A 26,544-nucleotide genomic window follows, 5' to 3' on the forward strand; every position below is an offset into this window, starting at 1 on the left:
GTACAAATGAATGTAGTAACAAGATTCAGGTTTGCAACTGGGGAAAAATAGCCTAGTGGTTACTGCATCAACATATATCACCCAGGTGCTCATGGCGACCAAAGTTTAATTCCCGTCTCGAAGTCTTTGGCCGATCCTTTCACTTTCTCTGCTCCTTCTACTTTCCTGTCTGTAAATCTCCACTGTCCTGTCATTACAGGTGAAACCCCCCTAAAGTAATATATATATATATATAGAATATGAGATAAATAAAAAATGTATCAAGGTTGCCTTTACAAATGCTCTGGAAATAAACAGCATGTACTTCTTATACTTCCAGCACAACTTGCACCTTGTCAACTCCTCAATCAGCCACATTGAATCCCAGTGACAGTGAGTGATTTGATTGGTTGAGAACAGAGCCTGGTGGATCCATGCTGGGATTTTGAGGGTCATAGTGAGATCAGGGCATTTTAGGCGTGAAGCACTAGTGATAACATCCTTGAGCTTAGGCAATAGCTCCACAGGACAGAGACTAGGACTTTTTTAGGACTAGGACTAGGACAGATGTTTGTATCCAAAGTATTTTACAAATACGAACAATAAATGTCCTGAAAGCAACAGAACAAAAAGTGTAAATACTATTATCAATTTATTGAGTGCATAGAGAAAAACAACAAAAAAACATCAAATAAAATAATACACACAAATACAAAGATATGTGGAACACAAATACTGATATAATAAAAGCTGAAAACCTGTAACTATTGACTTCCATTGTATTTGTTGGTTTTCCTACAATTTCTAAAACAGATTTTCAGCTTTCTTCATGATATCTTTATTAATGTAAAGAGTAAAAAATAAACTCATAAAGGTTTAGAATCACTTGATGGCAGGTAAATAGTAAGTCACTTTAAATTTGTGGGTGAACTATTTAGCTCAAACTACTGATTGACTTAATGTTTAACTTTGAGCAAAAACACTTGTCTCAGTTCTTTAAAGGATTATTTAGTTCAAGTAATAACTGCTGACCTTGTGTTTGGTTTTGATGTACCAGTTTTGTTATTGTGAAGAACATAAACAATAAATGAGTTAACAACACATTTTATGTCATCCTCCATTTATTTACATTTATACAAATGATATTTTTATTCAGGCACTGAGGGAAAAGTCATTTCTGGAGAAATGCATCATACTGTTTACATAAGACAGGATGAAACATCAGCAAAACAAACTCATACATACAGCGAAAGAAAACAAAGTTACAAAAATGTAAAGGAATTTGTAAAGAATATTTCAGTTAAGCACAGAATGCATTTATACACCTGGGCTTTTAACTCTGATTGGCAACTACAGCTCTTCTACACTACAGTTGAACGCTGGTTTGTTTGACAGTTACAATCCTATGCTGTACCCTGCTGAAAAATCCAGCCTAAACCAGCCTAGGCTAGTTGGCTGGTTTTAGCTGGTCAACCAGGCTGGTTTTAGAGGGGTTTTGGCTATTTCCAGGCTGGTTTCCAGCCATTTCCAGCCTGGTCTTAGCTGGTCAGGCTGGGAGATGACCAGCTAAAACCAGCTTGACCAGCCTAGCCAAGCTGGCAGTCCAGCCAAAACCAGCTATATCCAGCTTAAACCATGCTGGTCAAGCTGGTTTTAGCTGGATTTGGCTGGTCATTTTCCAGCCTGACCAGCTAAGACCAGGCTGGAAATAGCTGGAAACCAGCCTGGAAGTGGCCAAAACCCCTCTAAAACCAGCCTGGTCAACCAGCTAAAACCAGCCAACCAGCCTAGGCAGGTTTAAGCTGGATTTTTCAGCAGGGTAATGCGACATCTTCACCTTCACAAGGGAGTATCATGTTTAGGGCTCAGTGCTTGTTATTAAGATTTTGTGTGTGTTTTTACTGTTTGGTACTTCAGCATCATTCTTGCTACAAAATCCATCAGACATCCTGTATTCTTCAAGTTCACACAGCAGCTGTCAGTTCTCCTCCAACCGGGGGTTTACTTCTACACGTGTCCGTACACAATTTATATTCAGTTTGTCTCAGCTACCTCCTTAGTGTAGTGTCTCCTCATCAGTGTCTCTCACCAATTTCAACCTCACGTATCTCCTTCTCAGCATGTTGTTCATCCACATCTTCAGCTGACTGCAGTGTTGGTTTTCGTTCCCTTCTCTTAATTTGTCTTGCAGAGTTTACAGTGTCTGTCTGTGTAAGTTTCTGTGTGGCCCAGATGTAGAGATGCTGCTCAGTCTGGGTCAGTCTCCATCATCTCATATGCAGCTTGGCTGGCAATGACAAAGTTAGAAATGTATATACAGCAAAAATATAACACATAGAAAGAATAAGTAAAACGTAAATGTACTATAATGCTACATGCTTTTGGAAAATGACATATTTGAGCATAGGAAACCTGAATAGAATTTCGAACTTTTAAGCATTAACTCCCAGAAAGAACATTTACATAAGTACATAAGTGACATAGATATATACACTAGATATCGTATAGGGACCCTGAGCATGCGTCTATAGCGCCGCCACATTGGTACAGTGCTCCCAGCACAAATGTCATTCAACCGCACTAGTCAAGACAGTGTTATTACGTGAAGATGCGGGACTTTAGCGCTGTCTACGGATGTAGTAACGAGCAAACAAAGACAACAAAGCACAAAGGCAGAACATTTCATAGGTAGTATTACGTTTTTTTCTGTTTTTGTATGTTCTGAACTTTTGTGCTAATCAGGTAACATTATTGATGATAACAGTCACTTACTGCATTCACTATAAGTCAAAGCAGCTCCCACTCATTCTAAACACTTGGTTTATGCTCGTCTTGTTGAATAAAATCAGCAAACAATGCAAAAGAAATATGACAACGAGATGCTGCGCTGCCAGAAACTTGTATTATTGTCGGCTAACGTTAGTGAAAGAGTCGTTCGGGGGATTCATTCACAAACGAATCGCTCCCTCCGTCAGTATGAGCAGTGAAAGCAGGAGAGGAGCTGTGTTCAGGACATGATTAGATCAGATTTAACAGGGAGGGTGAATAGTACATTTCTGTACACACAAACACAAGCTTTTTGTCAGGAATGGCCGTGCGGTCACTGATCCATCAATGTAGAAAAGTGATGTGAAACTATAGTTTTCATAATTAGAAGATAAAAATTACATACTAACATCCAGGAAAACTCCCGATCACAGATATATGTGTATATGTGTATATCTCTGGCTCTAAGGGGCCCTTTCATTGATCCCTGCAGGGGGGCCTCCGCATTTTGCGCTACGTCACTGTATATATTCAAATGTAAGACTCCTGCTCTCTGTTTAAACCTGTCTTGCAAAACTGTTTATCCTTTGCATGAACTGAAATGTTGCGCAGTTGCCAAGTCACTCACTTCTGTCTTCATCTCCAGCAGAGCTTTTTATCAGTGAGAGCATCTGTCATCTCAGTCACTTCTGCACTGCATAATGTTGAGATACTAACTAGTGATCATGTACATGTCATGCAAGAGTATGTTGGCAAATTGTCCACAACATCAGAAAAGACCGTGTCTGTTAGCTGGTGAACGGACCCATCCTAGGTTAAAGCACAAAATCTTGCACTAGGTAAAACGTTATTATTCAGTGGTGTGAAGATGTATGATGCCTAGCTCACAGCAAAGTAAAGTAATCCAGCTTTCTGTTGGTGAACCCACAAAACTTGCAGGACTAACCTGAACCAAACCAATGTAAACTGATTATCAGAACATCAGTCCATCAGGGAGTGTGAGAGTTCGTCCTCTGGTCAGGAAGGGTCAGTGATGCATGCACTAATGTGTCCTGAAAGCGGTCAAACATTTAAACATGAAGTTTATTTAAACAATACTAAATGCACTTGACACATATGTATAAACTGGCTTTAAGTTGTCCAGAGTGAGGTATGTTGAAGGAAAGTAATGTTGTAATGTAGTGAGTAATGGCTGATTGAGGAGTTGACAAGGTGCTGTCTCTGGTGGGTAGATCTCCAGGCACACTGAGTGATGTGATTGAGAAGAGAGCCTGGCTGATCCATGACTGTACTCACCTAATGTGGCTTTGTACATATTATAAGCAAGTGAGATTAGAAGTTGCCTGATGAAGGGAGTTTTGAGCATACTTGAGCGGGCTGAAAAGTGCGCTGCAGAAACCTTCTGGGCTTGTGATTGATTGATTTAATGTGTTGAATATGACAACCTCTTGTGCTTTATTAACACCAACACTAAATTTACCCCTTACAGTAGCCTCAACCATGTCACTAGAAGGGGAGTAACATTCTGCAGTTTCTACAGATGGTTTGGTGATGGAGGTCTTGATGGAAAGGGAATTGGCGGGGATGGTCTGGAGTGAAGAAAGAGAGGGTAGAGGGAACTGAGGGAAACCACTGATGGAAATACTGTTTTCACACCCAATTGCAGAAACGTGCCGGTCTTCCACAAGATAAGCTCGATTATGTTGCACCAACAACATGCTGGACTTTACAAGAACAAGGAGATTGATTTGTTTATTGAACATGGAGATGACCCATGCAAAGTTGAATAAAGTGTGCAGATGTTGTTTCTTTCATCAACTAAATTTTGTAGGTGGTTCATGTATTCATGTTTGAATTTGTTGCAGTAAAATGTTCCCTTAATATCTACACAGTCAAGAAAAAAGTGAACAGGCATAAAATATGTGGAAACAGGGCCGGCCCGTGGCATAGGCAGTATAGGCAAATGCTAAAGGCGCTGTACATCCAGGGCGGCGCCAGAAATGAGCGTGGTCAAGTTGGTTTTGTTTTTGATATTCCTGACACATTCAGAGATAGATGGCAATAACTCAAACCTCTTACCCTAAAAAGATCTAAAGTGTGTTTCCTAAAAAAAGACAAAGCTGGTTATGTTTCACAGCTGTCTGTTTCTTTTTTTTTCGCTCGACATTACGAACACTGCTCCGTTTAGCCGGAGATATGCATTTAGCCGGCAGAGCTCGCGCGGACCGGAGCTCTCAGTAAGGGACCGTCGGAAAAGTGCTTCTTTTTTTTCGTTTATTCGTTTTTTTTTGTTTTGTTTTTTTTTTGCTCTGTCCTGCGTGTTTTATTTTAAACACAACTAATTTTCTCTTAAATAAGCACAAACAGTTACTAAAGTAGTCGAATGCTTCAGTCATTCTTTCATTCATATAGATCTGTGCATTCTTACAATAACATCTCTGTTATCAAACAAAACACTGAGATTCATCTGCTGCTCTTCACTAAATAACTATAGTAACTTTAATAAATATGCAAATACAATTAAAAGTTAAATAGATTTTATAGCTTTATTTAATTTCTGTATAAGCCATTGTTTTTAACCTTTTATTCTATTGTCAATATTTTCTATTATGGAAGGGCATAGATGTTATGGAAAATAGTAATAGTAGTGTAACTACCTCCATCATTCCTGCCTCAAGCAAATGTGTGAATATTAGATCTATTCAGTAATAACGTTAATTGCATTGGCATATTTATATGATGTTTTCCCAGCCTGTAGTAGTCGATCAAAAAGCTATTTAGTCTCTTATAACTATACACTAGCAGTGGAATAAACGTGATGTGACGGGGCGCCACCTGAAATCTTGCCTAGGGCGCCAAATTGGTAAGGGCCGGGCCTGTGTGGAAATATATATCTAAAGAGAGCATTAGCTATGTCCTTGATATATATATTGTGTCTTGCTCGTGTAGGTCTTTTGTACAGTGTAAACTCGAGTGCTCTTAAATTACAAAATTTCATCATCAGCAACTCAGCTGGTTAATGCAAAATGAATTACTCATGCATTATTTATATGCAAGTTTGCATTTATAGGGAAAGTTAATTGAATATGAGCTGATTTCCTCATTCACTGTTTCTGATGTCCACTGTGGAGACAAATAAATGCACATCAACACGTGATGCCTTTCATTGCAGGAGTTTATTCAAACGTGTTAATGATTTGTTAAAAAGGTCATAAATGACCCAATACAAAAAGACTGTTAACAAACTAAGCAGACAGAGCAAAGTAAAAATCTAAGCCTTGCTTTGCATTTAAGACACAGGTTTGATCTTCATGGTGATGAATTTCATACCAATATCTAAATTGTTCTTCCAGGTGTACCAAACATTTCCAATGGCAAACACGGTCTTGTCTTCTCCCCCTAAATACACACCATTGAGGTTCGCATAGTGACAGGCTTTATACCAAAATCCTCCTAGAAACATTCTGGCGCAGTTCTTTTCAGTGTTGTCTTGGTCCTTGTCATATGTGGTGAACTTCATTCCATTGTGGAAGATCAGTGAGTCTCCTGCAGAGAAGAAGAACATCATTGAGGACAATAACTCAACAGACATTAGTTTTCTTGAGTGTGAATGAAAGTGTTGTACCTGCTCCTCCATCAGTGAATCCAGAGACCTGCAGTTTATATCCTTCAGCTTCAGAACCCACAGAGAAGGACGAGTACTGAGCGAAACCTCTCCTTCCTTCAAAGTCCTCCAGATCCACTCTCAGCATGAACTTCTTGTGTCGTGTCAGCTGGTAGAGGTTCTCCAGCCCTGTACACACACACACACACACACACATAGACACACACACACATTTGTGAGGACATTCCATATGTTTCTATTGTTTTAATTCTGTACAAATTGTGTTTTATATTGCTCCACTCTATCCCTAAACCCAACCCTCACAGGAAACTGTGTGCAGTTTTACTTTCTGAGAAAGCTCACTCTGTACGGTTCATAACCTTTTTCTGAAGTAGGGACATCAGCAATGTCCTCATAATTCACAATCTTCATGTAATAACTGTGTCCATCATTCAACAGCGGCCTCTGGTGGGTTTACATAAGAACAGCACAGGAGTGAACGGCACACGTGAGAGACATTTAAGATAAAAAAGCAAACACAGTGGCCTCTCATGGATTCGCGAAAACAAAAACTGCAGATATACATTCCTCCCGGGACCCATGTCTTAATATCCAGAAACGTCCACGGGACTACGCTTTCAGAATGAGTCTGGGTTTCCTGCTGCAAATGTGACGGAAAGTGAACTTTTTTTATTGGCTTGTTTAACCCTGTCTTACCAGTCTAGTCCAGTGTTAATATTTTAGCTAATGTTTCCCTCTCAGAGTGTTTTTTAGTTTTGATTGATTGTAAAAACAATAGCCATCCTTATTACTCCACTTGTAACTCTGTGTATAGATCACCACACCTTCCACTCTTTTTCTGCTTTATTTTACAAAATGGTAATCAGCTCCTGCTGTGATTATATTTTAGTGAATGTCACAATCGTTTAAAAGAGACAATAATATGATGAAAGTGCATAAAACTGTGTTCAGACACATGTGGTGTCTAGTTTGAGGTTAGCATCTTGAGCTAATGCACCACATTAATGCAGAGGTTCTCCAGCCCTGTTCACACACACACATGAATAACATCTTGAACCAGACACTGCACATTAACATCCACACAGATGGATGTAAGATCTCACCCAGCCAGTATTCGCCCTCGGTGGTCCCGAATCCTCTCTTGTACACTTCCCATGGCTGATAGAAGTTAATGCTGCCGTCCATTCGTCTCTGAAACACCTGTGATGGATTACATTTATTATTCAGAAGTCTGAAATAATTTATAATTGTTAAAATGTATATTTCATACCGTCCATCCTCCATTCTCTTCATCTTTCCCATCTGAAATCATCTGACAGTAAACCCAGACAGGAGTGTCGCCGGCTGGATAGATGGAGTAAATCCCACTGACTGTTTGTCCTGATTTGTAGATTTCAGAACAGTCGAACGGCTTGAATCCAGAGACAACAGACGCCGTGAAAACAGAAAGCAGAGCCACGACGAACACCGTCATCTAGAGAGAGAAACAGCACTGATCATCAGCCTCATTCATAATCAGCAAATCACACCGACATCATGACAGAAGTAAAAACAGACTCTATAATGTGAACTTACTGCCATCTTCTCAGTAGATCTCTGTAAACCAAACCCAAAAACACTCAGATTATTGCTGTTTCTGGTTATTTTCCTGCATTATTCTGTTGTAGAAGAGGTAAATGAGGAATAAAACAGGAACTCACCGTTTGTGTTCAGCCTTGTGTTCTTCAACGTATCAAATAATAGATTTAGATATCAGACTCCTCCTTTCTGTTAAACCTGTATTGCAAAACTGTTCATCCTTTACATGAACTGAATCTTAAAGTGTCATGTCATGCTCCTCTTATTATTTAATGGCTTTTTGTTTTATTGGAAACAATCATGCAGGAAAATTCAGAATCAACACACCTCTGACATGAAGACAAAATGCTGCTTTACTTTTAGCTGAATTATAGAAACACATTCGCAAAGTTGTCGAGTCACTTCAGTCTTCATCTCCAGCAGAGGTTTTTATCAGTGAGAGCATCTGTCATCTCAGTCACTTCTGCACTGCACAGAGTTGAGATACTAACTAGTGATCATGTACATGTTATGCAAGAGTATGTTGGCAAATCGTCCAGAACATCAGAATGGACCCTGTGTTTCTATCGGTCAACTGGTGAATGGACCCGTCTCATTCCCAGGTTTATGCCCCAAAATCATGCACAAGTTCAGGTTAAAAAAGTCAATACTCAATAAAAGATGAATGCTCAGGGTTACCAGCTCACACCAGACACTTTAAAGTGACCTAGCTTTCTGTTGGCAAACCCGAACAACCTGCAAGACTAACCTGAACCAAGTGAATGTAAATTCATTATTATAACGTCAGTCCAGTAGCAAGTATGACAGTTCGTCCTCTAGTCTGAAAGAGTCAGTGATCCTGGACATGCTACAGACCTTTTAACATGCACACCCAACCCCACCCCTAACCCTACTCCAACCCCACGGCTGTTTGCCCACCCACACTCATCACAGCGCCCAATCCGACTAATCATATCTTGAGCTCTGTGTTGGCAGTCACAATGTGTAGTGGCACTTTCTGAGCAGTGCACATCAGGGTACGGTGAAGAGAATCTGTGAACAGAATGCCGGACCTACCTTGTGCACTTGACATAGAAAATGACATAGTCTGAAGTTGTCCAGAGAGAGGCATGTTGAAGAAAGTAATGTGGCTGATTGTCAAAGTGCAGTTCCTGATGGTTAGGCTTGATCGTGAGGACCTCATGGTTGCCGATGTCATACTGCTCTAGTTCCTCCTCACTAGAGTGTTTTTTAGAGAAGATGAAACAAAGATGAAGATAAGCTCCTTCTTGTGTTAGTGAATTTGGAGTCTTGTGAATGTAAACTCCAGGTTTACTTTGCACTTAATTCTGCATTGTGTTCTTTATGTCCCAACCAAGCTCTGTTTGATGGTTGTTCGTTCTGCAGGTTGAATCATGTGTTTATTATCTTGTGCAGAAAAGGGTTATTTGGGGGGTTCATTGCAATTGGGTTCATTTGTCTGCGTTTACAGATTTGGCATAAAACGGAACCGAGAACTGCTGTCCTTTCACTCTTCGGTTGTGAAAACAGATCGTTGGGTTTTTAAGGATTGCCTCAAGCAGATTTTGACACAGAGCACGAGACTCAGCATCAGCGATTTAAAGGAGCGTTTGAGTTATTTCCAGCTGAACACACACGGTGAGTGACTTATTCTGTAGAGCGAGATTATACGAAGAAATAACCTGCAACAATAAGAAGGTGTGAGTGAAGCTCTTTTACATCTCTTGTAGATAAACTGAGCTGTTGAGGAGAGAGTGAGAAGATGGCAGTAAGTTCTGTGGCTGTTTTATTCCTTGTGACGATCACATTTACACACGCCATTTTGTCTCGTATTGGTGATTTCTTTCTTCATGACTTTAGATCGTGCTGTTCTTGGCGACGCTTCTCTCTGCTGCTTTGGCCAGTGACTGTACATCCATGCCCTTCGACTGTTCTGACATCTACAAATCAGGAGAAACTCTCAGTGGGGTTTACACCATCTATCCAGCCGGGGAAACTCCAGTCTGGGTTTACTGTCAGATGCTCTCAGATGGGAAAGATGAAGAGAACGGAGGATGGACGGTACGAGTGTGACTATTACTCAAACACTCATCAGAACACACACAATGAATAACACATTCTATATAAACCCATCACAGGTGATTCAGAGGAGGATGGACGGCAGTGTGAATTTCTATCGGCCGTGGAGAGACTACAAGAGAGGATTCGGGAAAGTGGAGGGAGAATACTGGCTGGGTGAGATCTGACATCCGTCTGTGAGTGTTCATGTCCAGGGTTTGGTTCAACATTCTTCATGTGTGTGTGTAAACAGGGTTGGAGAACCTCTACCAGCTGACCCGCCACAAGAAGTTCATGCTGAGAGTGGATCTGGAGGACTTTGAAGGAAGGAGAGGTTTCGCTCAGTACTCGTCCTTCTCTGTGGGTTGTGAATGTGAAGGATATAAACTGCAGGTTTCTGGATTCACTGATGGAGGAGCAGGTACAACACCTTCATTCACACTCAAGATAACTCATTTCTGTTGAGATGTTGTCCTCTGTGATCTTCTTCTTACAGGTGACTCTGTATCTACCCATAATGGAATGAAGTTCTCCACTTTTGATAAAGACCAAGACACCTATGAAAAGAACTGCGCTAAAGAGTTTCTTGGTGCGTTTTGGTACTCGGCCTGTCACAATGCAAACCCCAACGGTGTGTATTTATGGCATGAAGGCAGCACACACAATGCCATTGGCGTTTCTTGGTACAGCTGGAAAGGGAATAACGCGGTCAGTATGAAAACCATCAGCATCAAGATCAAACAAGTGCCTTAGAAACAGGGCTTTTAAAAGGAAACCTCTTCTCTTTTCAATGTGTATCTGAAAAATCGAGTCTGAAATGTATGGCTGTTGGTGTAATGACATTTTTCTCTTTGTTTTCACTTTAAAGCTTTAATAAACTCCTGTATGCAGATTTATGAGATTGTGTCCTGCTATTCTTTGAAACAAAAGCTCATTTTCCATTCAAATAATGGGAACTGGATTAATGTACAAAACTGTAAAAGGGCATAAAGCATTTGTGGATAAAGCAGAGTTTCCATCTAATGAGACAAAGACAACACACAATAAATGCAACGCTGTGGCTTTTGAAGGTGAGAGATGCTCTTTGGGATGCTCAAGACAGTTCTGGAGGTAATAATAATAATAATAATACTGAACCACTGTGATGACAGACTTTAAGGCATTTTACAATAAGCAAAACAACATTTCAGATGTTTTACAGTGTGCTGGAATTAAATGCTGCAAAGTCCATTGATGCGTCCCATCACGCACACTTTTTTCTGATCATCATCTGTTCAAATAAATCACATTACATATGCTGCAGCTTTCTGGATTGTCTGTAGAGGTTTATGGGTGCAAGGCAGGAGTCCAGCTAGAAGAGCATTGCAATAGTCCAGCTTTTTGGACTAAATGTTGTGCAGTATGATCTCTTAAGAAGGGTCTGATGTTAAAGAGTGCAAACAATTTTTCACTGAGGGATTCACACATGCAGATATGTCTGATAATCAGATCATCCATATAAATTAGAAATATTAAGAAATCGAGTGGATTTACAGCCAGATTCTTAGTGTTCGCTCTTAACTTGCGCCATTTGATTAGCTCTGTCACTTCAGGTATTCTTGTGTATGCTGAATCAGTCAATGTTAACCCAAAGAGAACACTCGACTGGTTCTTGTGTTAGAGAATTTAGAGTCTTGTAAATGCAGACTCCAGGTTAACATTGCACTTATCTCTGCATTGTGTCCTTTTACTCCTCAACCAAGCTTTTAACCAACCAATGTTTTATAGTTGTTTTGAAAAAAGTCATTAGTGTTGTGCAGGTTGAATCGTGTGTTTGTTATCTTCTGCAGAAAAGGGTTATTTGGTGGGGTTATCATAACATTTGTCTGCGTTTGCAGATTTGGCAGAAAACAGAACCGAGAACTGCTGTCCTTTCACTCTTCGGTTGTGAAAACAGATTGTTGGGTTTTTGAGGATTGCCTCAAGCAGGTTTTGTCACAGAGCACGAGACTCAGCATCAGCGATTTAAAGGAGCGTTTGAGTTATTTCCAGCTGAACACACACGGTGAGTGACTTATTCTGTAGAGCGAGATTATACGAAGAAATAACCTGCAACAATAAGAAGGTGTGAGTGAAGCTCTTTTACATCTCTTGTAGATAAACTGAGCTGTTGAGGAGAGAGTGAGAAGATGGCAGTAAGTTCTGTGGCTGTTTTATTCCTTGTGACGATCACATTTACACACGCCATTTTGTCTCGTATTGGTGATTTCTTTCTTCATGACTTTAGATCGTGCTGTTCTTGGCGACGCTTCTCTCTGCTGCTTTGGCCAGTGACTGTACATCCATGCCCTTCGACTGTTCTGACATCTACAAATCAGGAGAAACTCTCAGTGGGGTTTACACCATCTATCCAGCCGGGGAAACTCCAGTCTGGGTTTACTGTCAGATGCTCTCAGATGGGAAAGATGAAGAGAACGGAGGATGGACGGTACGAGTGTGACTTTAGATAATCAAACACTCATCAGAACACACACAATGAATAACACATTATATATAAACCCATCACAGGTGTTTCAGAGGAGGATGGACGGCAGTGTGAATTTCTATCGGCCATGGAGAGACTACAAGAGAGGATTCGGGAATGTGGAGGGAGAATACTGGCTGGGTGAGATCTGACATCCGTCTGTGTGAGTGTTCATGTCCAGTGTTTAGTTCAACACATTCTTCATGTGTGTGTGTGTGTGAACAGGACTAGAAAACCTCTATCAGCTGACACGCCACAAGAAGTTCATGCTGAGAGTGGATCTGGAGGACTTTGAAGGAAGGAGAGGTTTCGCTCAGTACTCGTCCTTCTCTGTGGGTTGTGAATGTGAAGGATATAAACTGCAGGTGTCTGGATTCACTGATGGAGGAGCAGGTACAACACTTTCATTACTTAAAACTCATTTCTGTTGAGATGTTGTCCTCAGTGATCTTCTTCTCTCAGGCGACTCTTTATCTGGCCATAATGGTGTGAAGTTCTCCACTTTTGACAAAGACCAAGACACATATGACAAGAACTGCGCTAAAGAGTTTCTCGGGGCATTTTGGTATGGATCCTGTCACACTACAAACCCTAATGCTGTGTATTTATGGGGAGAAGATGCCACCCATCACGCCATTGGCGTTTGTTGGTATACCTGGAAAGGCACTCACACTGTCAGTATGAAAACCATCAGCATGAAGATCAAACAAATGCCTTAGAAACATGATGAAGCTTTTAAAAGGGAAATCTCTTCTGGGTTTCCTTCCTCTTATTATTGTGTAACTCAAAAGTCTTGTCTTTGAAATGTATGGCTGTTTTTTTTTACTCAATAAAGCTTTAATAAACTCCTGTAGTGACTTGTGCAGATATATGAGATTCTCTCCTGCCATGCATTAAAACAAAGCTTGTGTTTCCATTGACATATGTGAGTTAGATTAATGCGCAAAACTGTAATTTGCTAAATGATTTTCTCAAAGAAAAGAAAATCAGAACTTCCTGATAAACTTGCACAAATATGAGTAAGAGCAATGTAGTTGTGTGCGGCAGGAGACGCCACTGTGGTATTTGTGTTCTCTAATAAACGAGTTGTGCCTCAGAAGACGAAACACAATGCTGTGGTGTGAGACCTTCTTTGGGAGTGCAAGCCAGTTCTGGAGGGAATAATAATAACAGGCATTGGCAAGAGGCAGTTTAGTATGACCAAAACAGCATTTCAGTTGTTTTACAATGTGCTGGAAATACACTTCTGTAAAATCATCAATAACAGCTGGAGAATATTTTGGATTTCTGTAGATAATGATCAGCGAAATGCGTGGAGCAGCCTTTAGTGCTATACTCAGATATTCAATAGACAAACAGTCCCTAAATGACACTTGTAGACATCTTTAAACAGGGCAGTGATGTCTCCACCTCTCCTATTAGCTCTGCAGGCACTCATAAAATCAACGTTTGGAGGTGCTGCTTCAGTCAGGCTGCACTGTAACGGTGAACCTACCTTAAATATAATAATATTTGACTTTTTGTTCGGGTGCCAGACGGAATAAATCCGTCAATATTACACATTTTACTTTAGCCCAGATAAGCCACCAACCACAACTATACATAACAAACAAATACACAAAGATGTACACAAATGAGTTCGCATCAAAATATTTATATTTTTCATCTCTGAAATATCACCACCAACAGATCGCTCACAACCAAAATCGAAAATAAACATTTATGAAAATGTCATGGTCAATTTATACCACACTCACAGAAAAATGCACCCACTGCAATAATAATCATAATCAGTATCTACTACGTGAAAGACAACCAAGGAGCATTTCAGCAGTATACAAAAACAAACCGTCTGCCTGAGGGGAGCAGAGAGAAAAGTCTGAGGCTTGGGTGGCTGGAGTCACTGATGATTCTCTTGGCTTTCCTCATAAAGTGAAGAAATAAAGGGAATACATATGGTTGATTCTAGAAGGGAAGTTGATCTGAATTTTTTGTTTATTAAATTCCCATCATATAGTTTTATTAACATCCAGCCCAAACCTGACCCTTACAGTAACCTAAAAACTGTCTTCATTGTTGTAGAGTATCACGAAAACTATGCTGACGAGTGCATGCCGAAGTATCTGAAACTGTAATCCTTTTAGACTTTATCATTAAATACAAACTGATGGATTATTACTACATGACATTCAGGTGAGAAGTGGTTAATGCTGGCAGAAACAGAACAAATAAAATGAAACTGAGCAGAAGTCTAGGCAGGAGTGAGCAGTTCTGTCCAGTGGTTGTGCATTACTATTGTGGACTCTACAGTGTTGCGTTCTTCTCATGTACTCTGTTGACTTTTATGTGAGAGTTTCAGTGTCTAATTTTTGGGGATATTTTACCTGTATAACTGACTTTAGCATTGTTTTTCAGATAAACAAACAAACTTAGCTTGTTTCTTAAATATCTACAAACATATTTTGGTATTTTTAAGAGTCAAAAATGTACATACAGCTCCTTTATTGCTTTTTTTACACAATTGTATTAGTATAGTGTTTATGGAGAGAGATTGTCAGTTTATTAGGTGAACTAAATTCCTTACTTACTTTTTCAGATGTCCACTGTGGAGACGAACACATGCACACTGACACAGAAATGCCTTTTATTGCTGGAGTTTATTGACGATTATAGACTCAATCATTTCAGATTTAGTGAGTTTAAGCATCCATAACATTTTTTCAGTTTGAGCATTATAAACACTAGATGATGGATAATAAAGCCCAGAGTGTCTTCTTTCCAATGATACATGAACTGTGAATGTAGACCAAATCACTCAGCAACTGTAAATGTTTTAGCTTTGGGAAGATATTTTTGAGAAAGTGCCTCTGACGGTGAGGGAGAGAAGGACATTGACATTTTTACAGAAATCTCATTTCGCATGCTATCGTCATCAAATTTAAAATATGAACACATGAAATACTTGGCTTTCAAGTCATATTTTTCCAGGACATTACATTAATATTTTCCTGCGTTTCTATATGAAAAACAAATAGTGAACACTGCACCAACAGTAAAGCTCAAAGTGTCTTCTTTCCAATGATACATCATTTGTGTTTGTAGCTTACTGGAGTCAGGAACTGTTACTATTTAAAGTTAGCTAGGTGTAAATCCCCAAAATTGAGTGCTGGCTAACAGGTTAAAGTGACCCAAAATAGAAGAAAACAATGATTGATTTACTACACAGTTTACTACGTTTCATCACAGACAGAGAAAGGGAAACCCTTGAACCTTAATGTCATCGTTGTGTTGTTAGTTTCTTCAAACATTTAAGACACCGGCTTTATCTTCATGGTGATGGATTTCATACCAATCCCATAATTGCTCTTCCAGGCGTACCAAACGTTTCCAATGGCAAAAATGGTGGCATCTTCTCCCCACAAGTACACACCATTGGGGTTTGTACGGTGACAGGATCCATACCAAAATCCCCCAAGATAAAGTTTGGCGCAGCTCTTGTCATAGGTGTCCTGGTCCTTGTCAAAAGTGCTAAACTTCATTCCATTGTGGTCAGCCAGAGAGTCGCCTGCAGAGAAGAAGAACATTAAGAACTTCATGTGTATGTTTACTCAACTGTTAATGAAATGGGAATGAACGTGGGAAACCTCCTGCTCCTCCATCCTTGAACCCAGAAACCTGCAGTTTATAGCCATCGGTTTCACAACCCACAGAGAAGGACGAGTACTGAGCGAAACCTTTCCTTCCAGTAAAGTCCTCCAGATCCACTCTCAGCATGTACTTCTTGTTGCGTGTCAGCTGGTGGAGGTTCTCCAGCCCTGTTCACACACACAAACACACACACACACACACTCATGAAAAACATGTTGAACTAATCACTGGACATGAACACTCACAGACGGATGTCAGATCTCACCCAGCCAGTATTCTCCCTCCACATTCCCGAATCCTCTCTTGTAGTCTCTCCATGGCCGATAGAAATTCACACTGCCGTCCATCCTCCTCTGAAACACCTGTGATGGGTTTATATACAATATATATTATTCATTATATGTGTTCTGATGAGTGTTTGATTAATAGTCACACTCGTACCGTCCATCCTCCGTTATCTTCATCTTTCCCATCTGAGACCATCTGACAGTAAACCCAGACTGGAGCATCCCCGGCTGGATGAATGGAGTAAACCCCACTCAGAGTTTGTCCTGCTTTTTTAAGCTCAGAACAGTCGACAGGCGAGTCTTCATCCTCACTGCATCCATTCACCAGAACAACCGAGAGAAGAGCCACCAAAAACACCATCGACTACACAGGAGAGGAATAGAAGAGCATTACACTGAATGAGGTGGAAAACAGGAATATAAAGGACGATAGCAACCCTGGCTCATTGGAGATACGTTCCCAGGGCTACATATTTGAGATCTGGGAAATATGTGCCAGAGTTATGTCTGCTTGCAGTTTTTGTTTTCACAAATGCACCAGAGGACGCCCGACCAAAAACTAGATGAGAAAAGCTATCGCAGCTGCACACTTTTACCATAATTTCACTGCCCTCTTGTTTTTTTGTTTTTGTTTTTTCATTTTACCTGGTCTCTGGAACAGTCCTTAGCTGAACTTGAAAATCCGATCCCAAATTTAATCCCATTTGTGAATGGTATAACGTAAAAAAAAACAAAAGTGGTCTGTGGCGTTTTACACACAAAAAGTGGTCGTTTTACACACAAACGCAGCCATACGTAGATCAGGACACATATAGTTCTCAAATATGTAGCCCTGGGCACACATTCCCAATCAGCCTGTCTTGGAATATAGAGTTAATTATTAACTTACTGCCATCATGAACTCTCCGCTGGTGATCACAGTTGAAATCTGTTTTATCTGGATGAAAATAATACAAAAAGGTTCAAGAAGACATTATATTTGAATAGATTGATGTAAGTAGCAGCAGTAACTCACCGTTTGTGTTGTTCAATCAAACTAACACACTCTTTATATCTGCCTGAATCTCGGGCTCCTCCTCTGTTACAGCACACGTTTACTTTAGAAAAACACATTTTGTGTGCAAATTAAAACTGATACCTGTAATGCGTTATCCAAGTCAAATATGCGTTAACAGACACACTTTCTGTTGTGAAGTAAATACAAATCCAGACGAATTTGTACACAGATACACATTTCTGTAAACTTCATCACAATGAATTGTCAGTTCATATTTAGTTTCTTTGATAATGTCGAATTTCATTACTGTTTCCTGTGCTGTTTGACTGATTTAAATGCCTTGGCCTCAAATTGCTTACACTTATAATCTTGTTATTCTCAAATGGAAGTTTTTGTCATGTCGGGATGCTTTTAATAAGTATCGCTTCAACTTGAGCGTCCCACCTTTCATACCTGTCAACCCTCCCGTTTTTCCTGGGATTCTCTCGTATTTTACGGTTCTATCCCGCTATCATCCCGTAAAGGTATTTTCCCGTATTTCTCCCGTATTTTCAGTCTTTCTCTGAACAGCCGAGCCTCCCTATACACAACCCATACCTCCGAACCACCAGGGGTCGCGCCTTGCTCCAAAACATGAGTCTTCTGTGATTTCGCTTTGTTTAGGAATGAAAACACTTATAAATAAATATTAAAAACGGTGTGATTCCATTTCCTTTTGATTACAGGTGTCGTCGCCCATCCTATACAATTCTCAAACCAGTCATATAATGGTGCATGACGGTCAGCTGATGTGCTTCATAGTGATAAACAGACGCTGTTTCCCAAACCGATTCTGTACAGGAGAGAAAGTCTGGCTTTTGGGTGCGTGTTTAAACAGACATACACACATAATTAATAATAATAACATATAAGGATGTCGATCTTGGTGTTTTTTTTTCCAAACACAACTAATTTTGTCTTGGATAAGCATAAAATGTTTGCAAAGCAGTCGAATGCTTTCATTATAATGTGTGTGCATTTTTAAAGTGACACCTTTTATTTGAAGTAAAAAAAAATATCTTAATAAATGTGAGATTCATCTGTTGCTTCTTAATCAGAATGTGTAAGTTATACAGTAGAGAAACGACTAATGAGTTTGATAGCTTGATTCTATTTCATTATAGCTATTAATTTTAATAAGCTGAATTGTTTGCTAATGTATTTGCTGCTAATGTATATATTTATTTTTCTTTTGTTAATAATAATTGTAAGACATATTACTGACCGTTTAACTGTTTATTTACAATGAAACAGCTCTAAATGAGCATAGTAATTTGGGGATTTTTTTAAGGGGAGGATCCCTTATTATGGTGGGCATATCCCTTATTTTCACATCCCAATGTTGACAGGACCTTTGTGTTGCTAAAATTTCACAAAGCAACAAATCAGCTTTTAAAATATACTAAATCATAGGTCCAATTGAATTACATTGCCATCATAATGTTAATGGAAGTTGTTTAAATAAAATAAAACATATCTGCCATTGTCCAATGGAATCCAACGTTGATTAGGAAAGGTTGACCCTTTGTTAGGGAAAGAACCATATATGTTAACGTCTTTACCATTGGGCAAAACAATATACATTTTTAAGTCATGAAAGTTGTCCCTAAGTAGCACTCCAGGGTTTTTATAGTGCCCTCTAAAGGGTTAATAGACAGCCGTCTTTCAAAGAAACAGAAACATCTTTGACAGTAAAGGCTGATTTGTACTTCTGCGTCAGGCGCACGTGTATGCTATGGCACAGCCTACCCGTGGATGCATAGCCCTCTCCGTGGCCGTCGGCGTCGCTGACATGCACCTCTCAAAAAATGTAACTACACATCGCAATGACGCGTAGCACAAGCTCTGTGATTGGTCGGCTTGGTAATGCTGACGAGTCTGGGTGGGACCGATAGCCATGCGAGCCCAAAGGAGCGATTGTTTACAAGTGTGGAGTCCCGTGAAGGAGCTCCTGATGGAAAGTTTTGTTTTGTGTTTACCTCATAGTTAAAGTTGTTGCACGTCCGCCGGTTCCTGCCTCAAAATTTTAGCCACTTGTACATTCAGGAAGTGTTCAGAACAAACAAAACTGCAGCGAAGAAACTCGACACAGAGGAATATTAACACCTCACTGCCAACTAGTGTTTCAGAAGTGTTAATGCAGACCAACAGAGACAGCAGCAGAAGTATAAATGCACAGCTACGCGTGTTGCATGCGCCGTGGGTTACCCCAATCACTTAACACAGAAGTATAAACCAGGCTTTATTCTGCATTTGTTAGCCATGAAGATATTAAGTTTTTTACATTAAAGGTACATTCTAATTACAAGGATCACCATAATGCTACAGCCAGTCAAACAAATTGCAGTGTAGATATTTTGTAGAGCGTACAAAACCAATCCATTTAATTGAATAAATCATACACTACATCCAAACCATTTACGATTATCCCTACAACACAACTGACTGGTAAGAGGGACATACAGATGCCCTTTTCTCCCGACAACACATCCTGGACAAACACAGACTTGTCAGATAATTCATAGTCAAACAAAACTTTGTAAATGTTTCGATCGAATAATATTTGATTGTGATCTTGGTCATCTCAGATGATCAGGTGTCTGCCATCCATTGTTCTCAGGGAAGGTTTTCTCCACAGTTTGCTCTGTCTGTTCCCAGGGTTGTGGATGTAAAGAGTAAAATGACATGTTGCTTCAGACTACTTTAATAAAATGAAGAATTGAATGTCAGTGACATCAAACCAACAGCATCAGTCACTCAATAGCAAAGGGGGTAAGCAAAATAATGCTGTTATTTTTATTTTGCTTACCCTGAAAAACTCTCTGAAAACAAGACAATATTTTTACAGTATTCTAGAAAATGCTTCTTGATTTAAGATTTGTAAAAATATTTTGACTAGAAAACAATGTTGATATGTTGACAAAACCCAGATTGTTGTACATAGCCCATTGACAGATTACCTTGCCTTTTAAAAACTCGTTTAATTTCTGAAAAATAAACGACAATGTGTTTGTGTCTAGAAAATGCTTCACTTTCTTTAGCATTGTTGTGTGTTTGTTCGCACTTGCCTTTAATTTACATTTCCCGTTGCACAAACCATGTGTGCACATGACGCAACAGACTTTTTCATAGACTTTTCATACACTCGCTTTCGTGGTATACATGACAATGAAAAAGGTGACATTTGCAAAAACTTCCACATTTTTAGTCCCAAAACTGATGCTGACATGTAATCAAACAGACAAAATAAGTGAGTGTTTTTTTGCTTATTAAAGGAGGTCAAATCCTCAGCTGATAGGGAGGTGGTAGGAGCTGGTGGAGGAGGACAGGCATTAAACATCCTGAATAATAACTGGGTGTAAATGCAATGAAGAAAAACAAGTTCTAATTCAACAATGATGTCATCTTACATGGTAAATATCACACCTCAACAATGCACAAGAGGATGATTGTTCATATAATCGCACCTTAAGCCAGAACTTACAGGATCTATAATTGAGCCAAAGTTGTAAAAATACACAGGCAAACCAAGATTATAACACCACTGAAGGATGTAAAATATTAGTTCAGTCTCAGTTTGCCAGCAAGACTGAGTTAAAACAAACAGCGTGAACTACCTTTTATTTATCTTTGAGTTGGTTGAACACATGATGCTTGTGGACATAAACATGCTGAATTAATGTTATGTTTACGCTTAAACATGTCGGGAATTCGCGGTGAACCCCATTATAAAGAAGCTTTGCAGTGATTTTCAGATCTGCGTTTCAATGCAGTCCTCTTTATACATTTGACATTTATATAGACTTAAGTGCGGTTTATTTATAAACTAATTTCGAGAGGATCACATGCTAATGATTGAACACAGCTGGTACTGCATTAGCTTCGTACATCCGCACCAATCAGATGAATACGAACACACTATTAATAACCAGAGCTTTCTACCCCTCTCATCTTTGTCTTGAAGAATCCCCCCTTCCACCCCCACTCCTCCCCATCTCTAATGGGGCGGCACGCCAGCCCAGTGGGTAGCACTGTTGCCTCACAGCAAGAACGCCACTGGTTCAGGCACCTCCAGTGTTTCTGTACGGAGTTTGCATGTTCTTTCCATGTTCGCGTGGGTTTTCCCCAGGTTCTCCAGATTCCTTCCACCATACAAAGACATACACAAGTAAATTGACTACCTCAAAATAGCATCCTAAGGCAACTCTTAATCAGATATATCTCAGCAGTTCACAACTGGGGGAGTTTTCGAGACCCACCTGAGCTCAAACTCTCCTCTCACCCTTCAAACGGGGGGGGGAGCCCCGTGCTCAAGCATAGTCTAAGCTCAGGGCTCTCTCCTGGGACAGCATGTAAAACATGCTTTATTATCAATCATCAGCTAAGTGTGAACTCTTGAAACCTATATACTGTAGGGCGGAGTGAATTTTCAAAAAATGTACGATTTGCCGTGGTGTACTCCAAGAAACATCTCCAAGATGATCCAGAGAAAATATCACACAGCAAGGTGTCTGAATATCTGAATAATCATAATCCTATTTGAAACAAGCCTCTGAAATTCACAATTTCCTCAGGATTGAATGTAAATTCAGATTAATGTTACAGAAGTGGAAACCAAATCTTGTAAACAGTTGAGCAAAGTAAGTAAATAGTCTGTGTAATGCACCAAACATTTCATTTTTATTTTAAAGAGTGTAAAGCTGCCAGTATATTAAACATAATACAAAGGTGTGATAATACAGAGTGCCTATATAGAGCTGCAGTTCAGTTGACTCTAGTGAGGCCTGGTGTGTGTGTTTATGTATGAAAAACAAGAAAACAACATGAAGCTGTTCTGACAGCGCCCTCTGTTGGTCAAAACACAGAGAACGAGCACATTTCACAAAAAATGTTGCTGCTTTTAATTGTTAAAGTTGAATCAAATAAACTTTACAAATAATTTCAACATACATGAAGTAAACTAGACTAGAAATTGACTCTAATTTTTATATGAAGAGTGCTTTGTGTAAACAATGTGTCTGTGCACTTAAAAAGTAAAAGTTCATTTGCCCTCATAAAATTTAGTCAAATACCACAAACTCCCTTCCTCTATCAGTATTTCTGGTGCGAGGCTATAAGTGTGTGTCTCGTTTCTGGTCTGAAATTGTCCAATCTTACTACATTTTGTTTGTAAATGCCCGTCTCTGAACAATCTTCTTTGGGAAGTCCGTACTGCCCTGCCGTTTTAGGTGGATGTATCTGAACTTCTTTTAGGATTAACACTTTCAATAAAATAAAATGAACACTAACGTAACATTTGTATTTCAGTATGATGACGCATTTCCAACTGAAATAGAATATTGGGAAGGAGCGGGAGATTATTTTGAGTCACGCCTCTGATTTTTTACTTTTAGCAAACTAATGGTTGGAGGGGTGTGGCTAAGCATATTTCGCCCAATCAGAATCATCAGAGGACAGCCATGTCAGAGGGGAAGCAGATGGTCAAATTTTAGTTAAAGATTAACAAAACTGAATAATTGTTTGTCAAAAAAAATGCACTAATATGCAGAAGATAAATCATTTTAATGGTTATTGTTTTGCTGAGTGGCATAGTTAAGAACATGTTTTAGATGTTCACTGTTTCTAAGACTTGGATTTGATCATCAAGCTGAGAGATTTCATGCTGACGCTGAAACTGCCCTTCCAGGTTGACCAAACCACACCAATGCCGAAATGTGTGTCATCTTCTCCCCATAAATACACACCATTGGGGTTTGTGTTGTGACAGTATTTGAACCAAAATGCCCCTAAAAACTCTTGGGCACAGTTATCTCCATAGGCGTCTTGATCTTTGTCAAAGGTGGAGAACTTCTGGTCATTGTGATCAGTCAAAGAGTCGCCTGTGGACAAAAGTCATAGTTGAGGATAATAACTTAACAGAAATGAGTTATCATGAGTGTGAATGAAGGTGTTGTACCTGCTCCTCCATCAGTGAATCCAGACACCTGCAGTCTATACCCTTCAGCTTCAGAACCCACAGAGAAGGACGAGTACTGAGCGAAACCTCTCCTTCCTTCAAAGTCCTCCAGATCCACTCTCAGCATGAACTTCTTGTGGCGGGTCAGCTGGTAGAGGTTCTCTAGTCCTGTTTACACACACACACACACAAAGAACATGTTGAACCAATCACTGCACGTTTGTCATGGAGGTGAACTCAAGAGTCAAGCAGCATCTGAATCCAGTTCAAACGTCTATTTATTACATGAATTATACAGAATACTGAAACACCGGAGAAATGAGGAACAAACCCGGGAAGAATTCAAAGGAAGCAGTGAAACACGAGGAAAAAACAGGACACAAAAAACAAAGCATAAACTTATGGCCCACTTCCACTAAGGCATATAGTTCAGCACATTTTATGTCCATTCCCACTCTTAAAAGTACCAACCCACATAACAAAATATCTCTGGCCCAGCTCTGGCCCACACAACCAGCTGTTGATTGGCCCATGTGCCGCAGTGAATTATGGTACATGACTGAAGCAAGTCTGGCTTCCAGACAAGAGCCTCACATGGAGCATATCTGAGCCGAGTCTCAGCCAATTTAATAACTCATAACTGAGCCTGAACTGGGCCAGATGTGTTGGTGTCACAACTGCAATGAAATGAATGAACCCATGAAGCATTGCCTTTTAGCTGCGCTATGGATGTGCTTTTTCTCGAAGCGACCTGATTGGTAGATTTTTTTTTCCTTTATTCAAAAATAATAAAAATGTATTTAAATGTGGGTCAAAACATGGCCCACATATCAGTTATTAGAATCTGGCCCAAATATTACATATGATATCTGGTCCAGGTATTGTGTGCCGCCTTAAATACGTTGCCACCTCTGCCAAACCCAGGTCATGTCTGGCCCACATGCTGTACGCCAGTGCCGAATGAATGCCTGCTGGGCCAGATTTATGCCAAATATGGGCCATAATTCTTTGCTACCTGGTAAATAAGCGAACCTTATCACTTTTTTTGCACTCTTTGCAAAGGACAAGCACAACAAATCTGTAACAAAAGAGTTTAGCTAGACTTGGGGTGTGCAAACTCGGTCCTGAAGGGCCGGTGTCCTGCACAGTTTAGCTCCAACTCTAATCATACACACCTGCTTATAGATTACTTGTGATCTTAAAGACACTGATTAGCATGTTCAGGTGTGTTTGACTCTGCAGGGACACCGGCCCTCGAGGATCAAGTTTGCCCATCGCTGATCTAGACTCACATGCTAATGGCTTACAGAGAACTATAGGACACGCTGTTAGAGCAAATCTATCTTCATTTTGTCAGATGTTTACATTCAGTTAAGGCAGTCTTTCTCTAAAGTAAACAGCACATGGATTTGATATGTTCTTATGTACTGCAGAGAAATTTAATTTTCAGTAAAGGTTATAAGTTCAAACATATAATGAGACTCACCCAGCCAGTATTCCCCCTCGGTGGTCCCGAATCCTCTCTTGTACTCTTCCCACGGCTGATAGAAGTTAATGCTGCCGTCCATTCGTCTCTGAAACACCTGTGATGGGTTGCATTTATTATTCAGAAGTCTGAAATAATTTATAATTCTTAATATTTATGTTTTCATACCGTCCATCCTCCGTTCTCTTCATCTTTCCCATCTGAAATCATCTGACAGTAAACCCAGACAGGAATGTCGCCGGCTGGATAGATGGAGTAAATCCCACTGACTGTTTGTCCTGATTTGTAGATTTCAGAACAGTCGAACGGCTTGAATCCAGAGACAACAGACGCCGTGAAAACAGAAAGCAGAGCCACGACGAACACCGTCATCTAGAGAGAGAAACAGCACTGATCATCAGCCTCATTCATAATCAGCAAATCACACCGACATCATGACAGAAGTAAAAACAGACTCTATAATGTGAACTTACTGCCATCTTCTCAGTAGATCTCTGTAAACCAAACCCAAAAACACTCAGATTATTGCTGTTTCTGGTTATTTTCCTGCATTATTCTGTTGTAGAAGGGGTAAAAGAGGAATTAAACAGTAACTCACCGTTTGTGTTCAGCCTTGTGTTCTTCAACGTATCAAATAATAGATTTAGATATCAGACTCCTCCTTTCTGTTAAACCTGTATTGCAAAACTGTTCATCCTTCACATGAACTGAATCTTAAAGTGTCATGTCATGCTCCTCTTATTATTTAATGGCTTTTTGTTTTATTGGAAACAATCATGCAGGAAAATTCAGAATCAACACACCTCTGACATGAAGACAAAATGCTGCTTTACTTTTAGCTGAATTATAGAAACACATTCGCACAGTTGTCGAGTCACTTCTGTCTTCATCTTCAGCAGAGGTTTTTATCAGTGAGAGCATCTGTCATCTCAGTCACTTCTGCACTGCACAGAGTTGAGATACTGACTAGTGATCATGTACATGTCATACAAGAGTATGTTGGCAAATCATCCAGAACATCAGAATGGACCCTGTGTTTCTATCGGTCAACTGGTGAATGGACCCGTCTCATTCCCAGGTTTATGCCCAAAATCATGCACACGTTCAGGTTAAAAAAGTCAATACTCAATAAATGATGAATGCTCAGGGTTACCAGCTCACACCAGACACTTTAAAGTGACCTAGCTTTCTGTTGGCAAACCCGAACAACCTGCAAGACTAACCTGAACCAAGTGAATGTAAATTCATTATTATAACGTCAGTCCAGTAGCAAGTATGACAGTTCGTCCTCCAGTCTGAAAGAGTCAGTGATCCTGGACATGCTACAGAGCTTTTAATAAGCACACCCAACCCCACCCCTAACCCTACTCCAACCCCACGGCTGTTTGCCCACCCACACTCATCACTGCGCCCAATCCGACTAATCATATCTTGAGCTCTGTGTTGGCAGTCACAATGTGTAGTGGCACTTTCTGAGCAGTGCACATCAGGGTACGGTGAAGAGAATCTGTGAACAGAATGCCGGACCTACCTTGTGCACTTGACATAGAAGTATAAATTGGTCTGAAGTTTTCCAGAGAGAGGCATGTTGAAGAAAGTAATGTGGCTGATTGTCAAAGTGC

The 26,544-nt window shown here is 40.0% G+C and overlaps 5 protein-coding genes across 14 annotated transcripts; 2 read left to right on the forward strand and 3 right to left on the reverse strand.

Annotated features, from left to right (window-relative positions):
- Nucleotides 1–5,902: 5,902 nt before the first annotated feature.
- On the reverse strand, nucleotides 5,903–8,470 carry LOC141375426 (microfibril-associated glycoprotein 4-like). 4 transcript variants are annotated; one of them, XM_073908865.1, is made up of 7 exons: nucleotides 8,329–8,470; nucleotides 8,071–8,185; nucleotides 7,946–7,966; nucleotides 7,641–7,844; nucleotides 7,474–7,570; nucleotides 6,371–6,538; nucleotides 5,903–6,291 (listed from the first exon to the last, which is right to left on the reverse strand). In XM_073908865.1, exons 3-7 carry the CDS (start codon nucleotides 7,949–7,951, stop codon nucleotides 6,035–6,037), a joined length of 732 nt encoding a protein of 243 aa, XP_073764966.1. In that variant the 5' UTR covers nucleotides 7,952–7,966; nucleotides 8,071–8,185; nucleotides 8,329–8,470; the 3' UTR covers nucleotides 5,903–6,034. The 4 variants fall into 4 exon arrangements, with proteins under 4 accessions (XP_073764966.1, XP_073764973.1, XP_073764968.1 ...); XM_073908872.1 differs by having other exon boundaries at nucleotides 8,071–8,137; nucleotides 8,276–8,420; XM_073908867.1 differs by lacking the exon at nucleotides 8,329–8,470 and having other exon boundaries at nucleotides 8,071–8,205.
- Nucleotides 8,471–9,518: 1,048 nt separating this feature from the next.
- On the forward strand, nucleotides 9,519–10,902 carry LOC141375439 (microfibril-associated glycoprotein 4-like). Of its 2 annotated transcripts, XM_073908898.1 has the most exons (6): nucleotides 9,519–9,586; nucleotides 9,679–9,716; nucleotides 9,809–10,009; nucleotides 10,087–10,183; nucleotides 10,260–10,427; nucleotides 10,503–10,902. In XM_073908898.1, exons 2-6 carry the CDS (start codon nucleotides 9,711–9,713, stop codon nucleotides 10,757–10,759), a joined length of 729 nt encoding a protein of 242 aa, XP_073764999.1. In that variant the 5' UTR covers nucleotides 9,519–9,586; nucleotides 9,679–9,710; the 3' UTR covers nucleotides 10,760–10,902. The 2 variants fall into 2 exon arrangements, with proteins under 2 accessions (XP_073764999.1, XP_073764998.1); XM_073908897.1 differs by having other exon boundaries at nucleotides 9,576–9,716.
- A 1,080-nt stretch (nucleotides 10,903–11,982) lies between these two features.
- On the forward strand, nucleotides 11,983–13,358 carry LOC141375460 (microfibril-associated glycoprotein 4-like). Of its 2 annotated transcripts, XM_073908918.1 has the most exons (6): nucleotides 11,983–12,050; nucleotides 12,143–12,180; nucleotides 12,273–12,473; nucleotides 12,554–12,650; nucleotides 12,735–12,902; nucleotides 12,972–13,358. In XM_073908918.1, the coding sequence occupies exons 2-6, from the start codon at nucleotides 12,175–12,177 to the stop codon at nucleotides 13,226–13,228; spliced, it is 729 nt and encodes a 242-aa protein (XP_073765019.1). In that variant the 5' UTR covers nucleotides 11,983–12,050; nucleotides 12,143–12,174; the 3' UTR covers nucleotides 13,229–13,358. The 2 variants fall into 2 exon arrangements, with proteins under 2 accessions (XP_073765019.1, XP_073765018.1); XM_073908917.1 differs by having other exon boundaries at nucleotides 12,040–12,180.
- A 1,789-nt stretch (nucleotides 13,359–15,147) lies between these two features.
- On the reverse strand, nucleotides 15,148–19,592 carry LOC141375416 (microfibril-associated glycoprotein 4-like). Of its 3 annotated transcripts, none has more exons than XM_073908799.1 (7): nucleotides 18,706–18,854; nucleotides 17,460–17,541; nucleotides 17,334–17,381; nucleotides 16,599–16,808; nucleotides 16,423–16,519; nucleotides 16,154–16,324; nucleotides 15,148–16,074 (listed from the first exon to the last, which is right to left on the reverse strand). In XM_073908799.1, the coding sequence occupies exons 3-7, from the start codon at nucleotides 17,340–17,342 to the stop codon at nucleotides 15,818–15,820; spliced, it is 744 nt and encodes a 247-aa protein (XP_073764900.1). In that variant the 5' UTR covers nucleotides 17,343–17,381; nucleotides 17,460–17,541; nucleotides 18,706–18,854; the 3' UTR covers nucleotides 15,148–15,817. The 3 variants fall into 3 exon arrangements, with proteins under 3 accessions (XP_073764900.1, XP_073764910.1, XP_073764892.1); XM_073908809.1 differs by lacking the exon at nucleotides 18,706–18,854 and adding an exon at nucleotides 18,474–18,632; XM_073908791.1 differs by lacking the exons at nucleotides 17,460–17,541; nucleotides 18,706–18,854 and adding an exon at nucleotides 19,460–19,592.
- Nucleotides 19,593–22,135: 2,543 nt separating this feature from the next.
- On the reverse strand, nucleotides 22,136–26,319 carry LOC141375032 (microfibril-associated glycoprotein 4-like). 3 transcript variants are annotated; one of them, XM_073908889.1, is made up of 7 exons: nucleotides 25,726–26,319; nucleotides 25,521–25,587; nucleotides 25,396–25,416; nucleotides 25,091–25,294; nucleotides 24,923–25,019; nucleotides 23,437–23,604; nucleotides 22,138–23,359 (listed from the first exon to the last, which is right to left on the reverse strand). In XM_073908889.1, the coding sequence occupies exons 3-7, from the start codon at nucleotides 25,399–25,401 to the stop codon at nucleotides 23,103–23,105; spliced, it is 732 nt and encodes a 243-aa protein (XP_073764990.1). In that variant the 5' UTR covers nucleotides 25,402–25,416; nucleotides 25,521–25,587; nucleotides 25,726–26,319; the 3' UTR covers nucleotides 22,138–23,102. The 3 variants fall into 3 exon arrangements, with proteins under 3 accessions (XP_073764988.1, XP_073764990.1, XP_017211437.3); XM_017355948.4 differs by having other exon boundaries at nucleotides 25,521–25,782; XM_073908887.1 differs by lacking the exon at nucleotides 25,726–26,319 and having other exon boundaries at nucleotides 22,136–23,359; nucleotides 25,396–25,537.
- Nucleotides 26,320–26,544: the final 225 nt, after the last annotated feature.

The sequence above is a fragment of the Danio rerio genome, chromosome 1 (genome assembly GCF_049306965.1).
Source record: "Danio rerio strain Tuebingen ecotype United States chromosome 1, GRCz12tu, whole genome shotgun sequence".
Classification (NCBI taxonomy): Eukaryota; Metazoa; Chordata; class Actinopteri; order Cypriniformes; family Danionidae; genus Danio; species Danio rerio.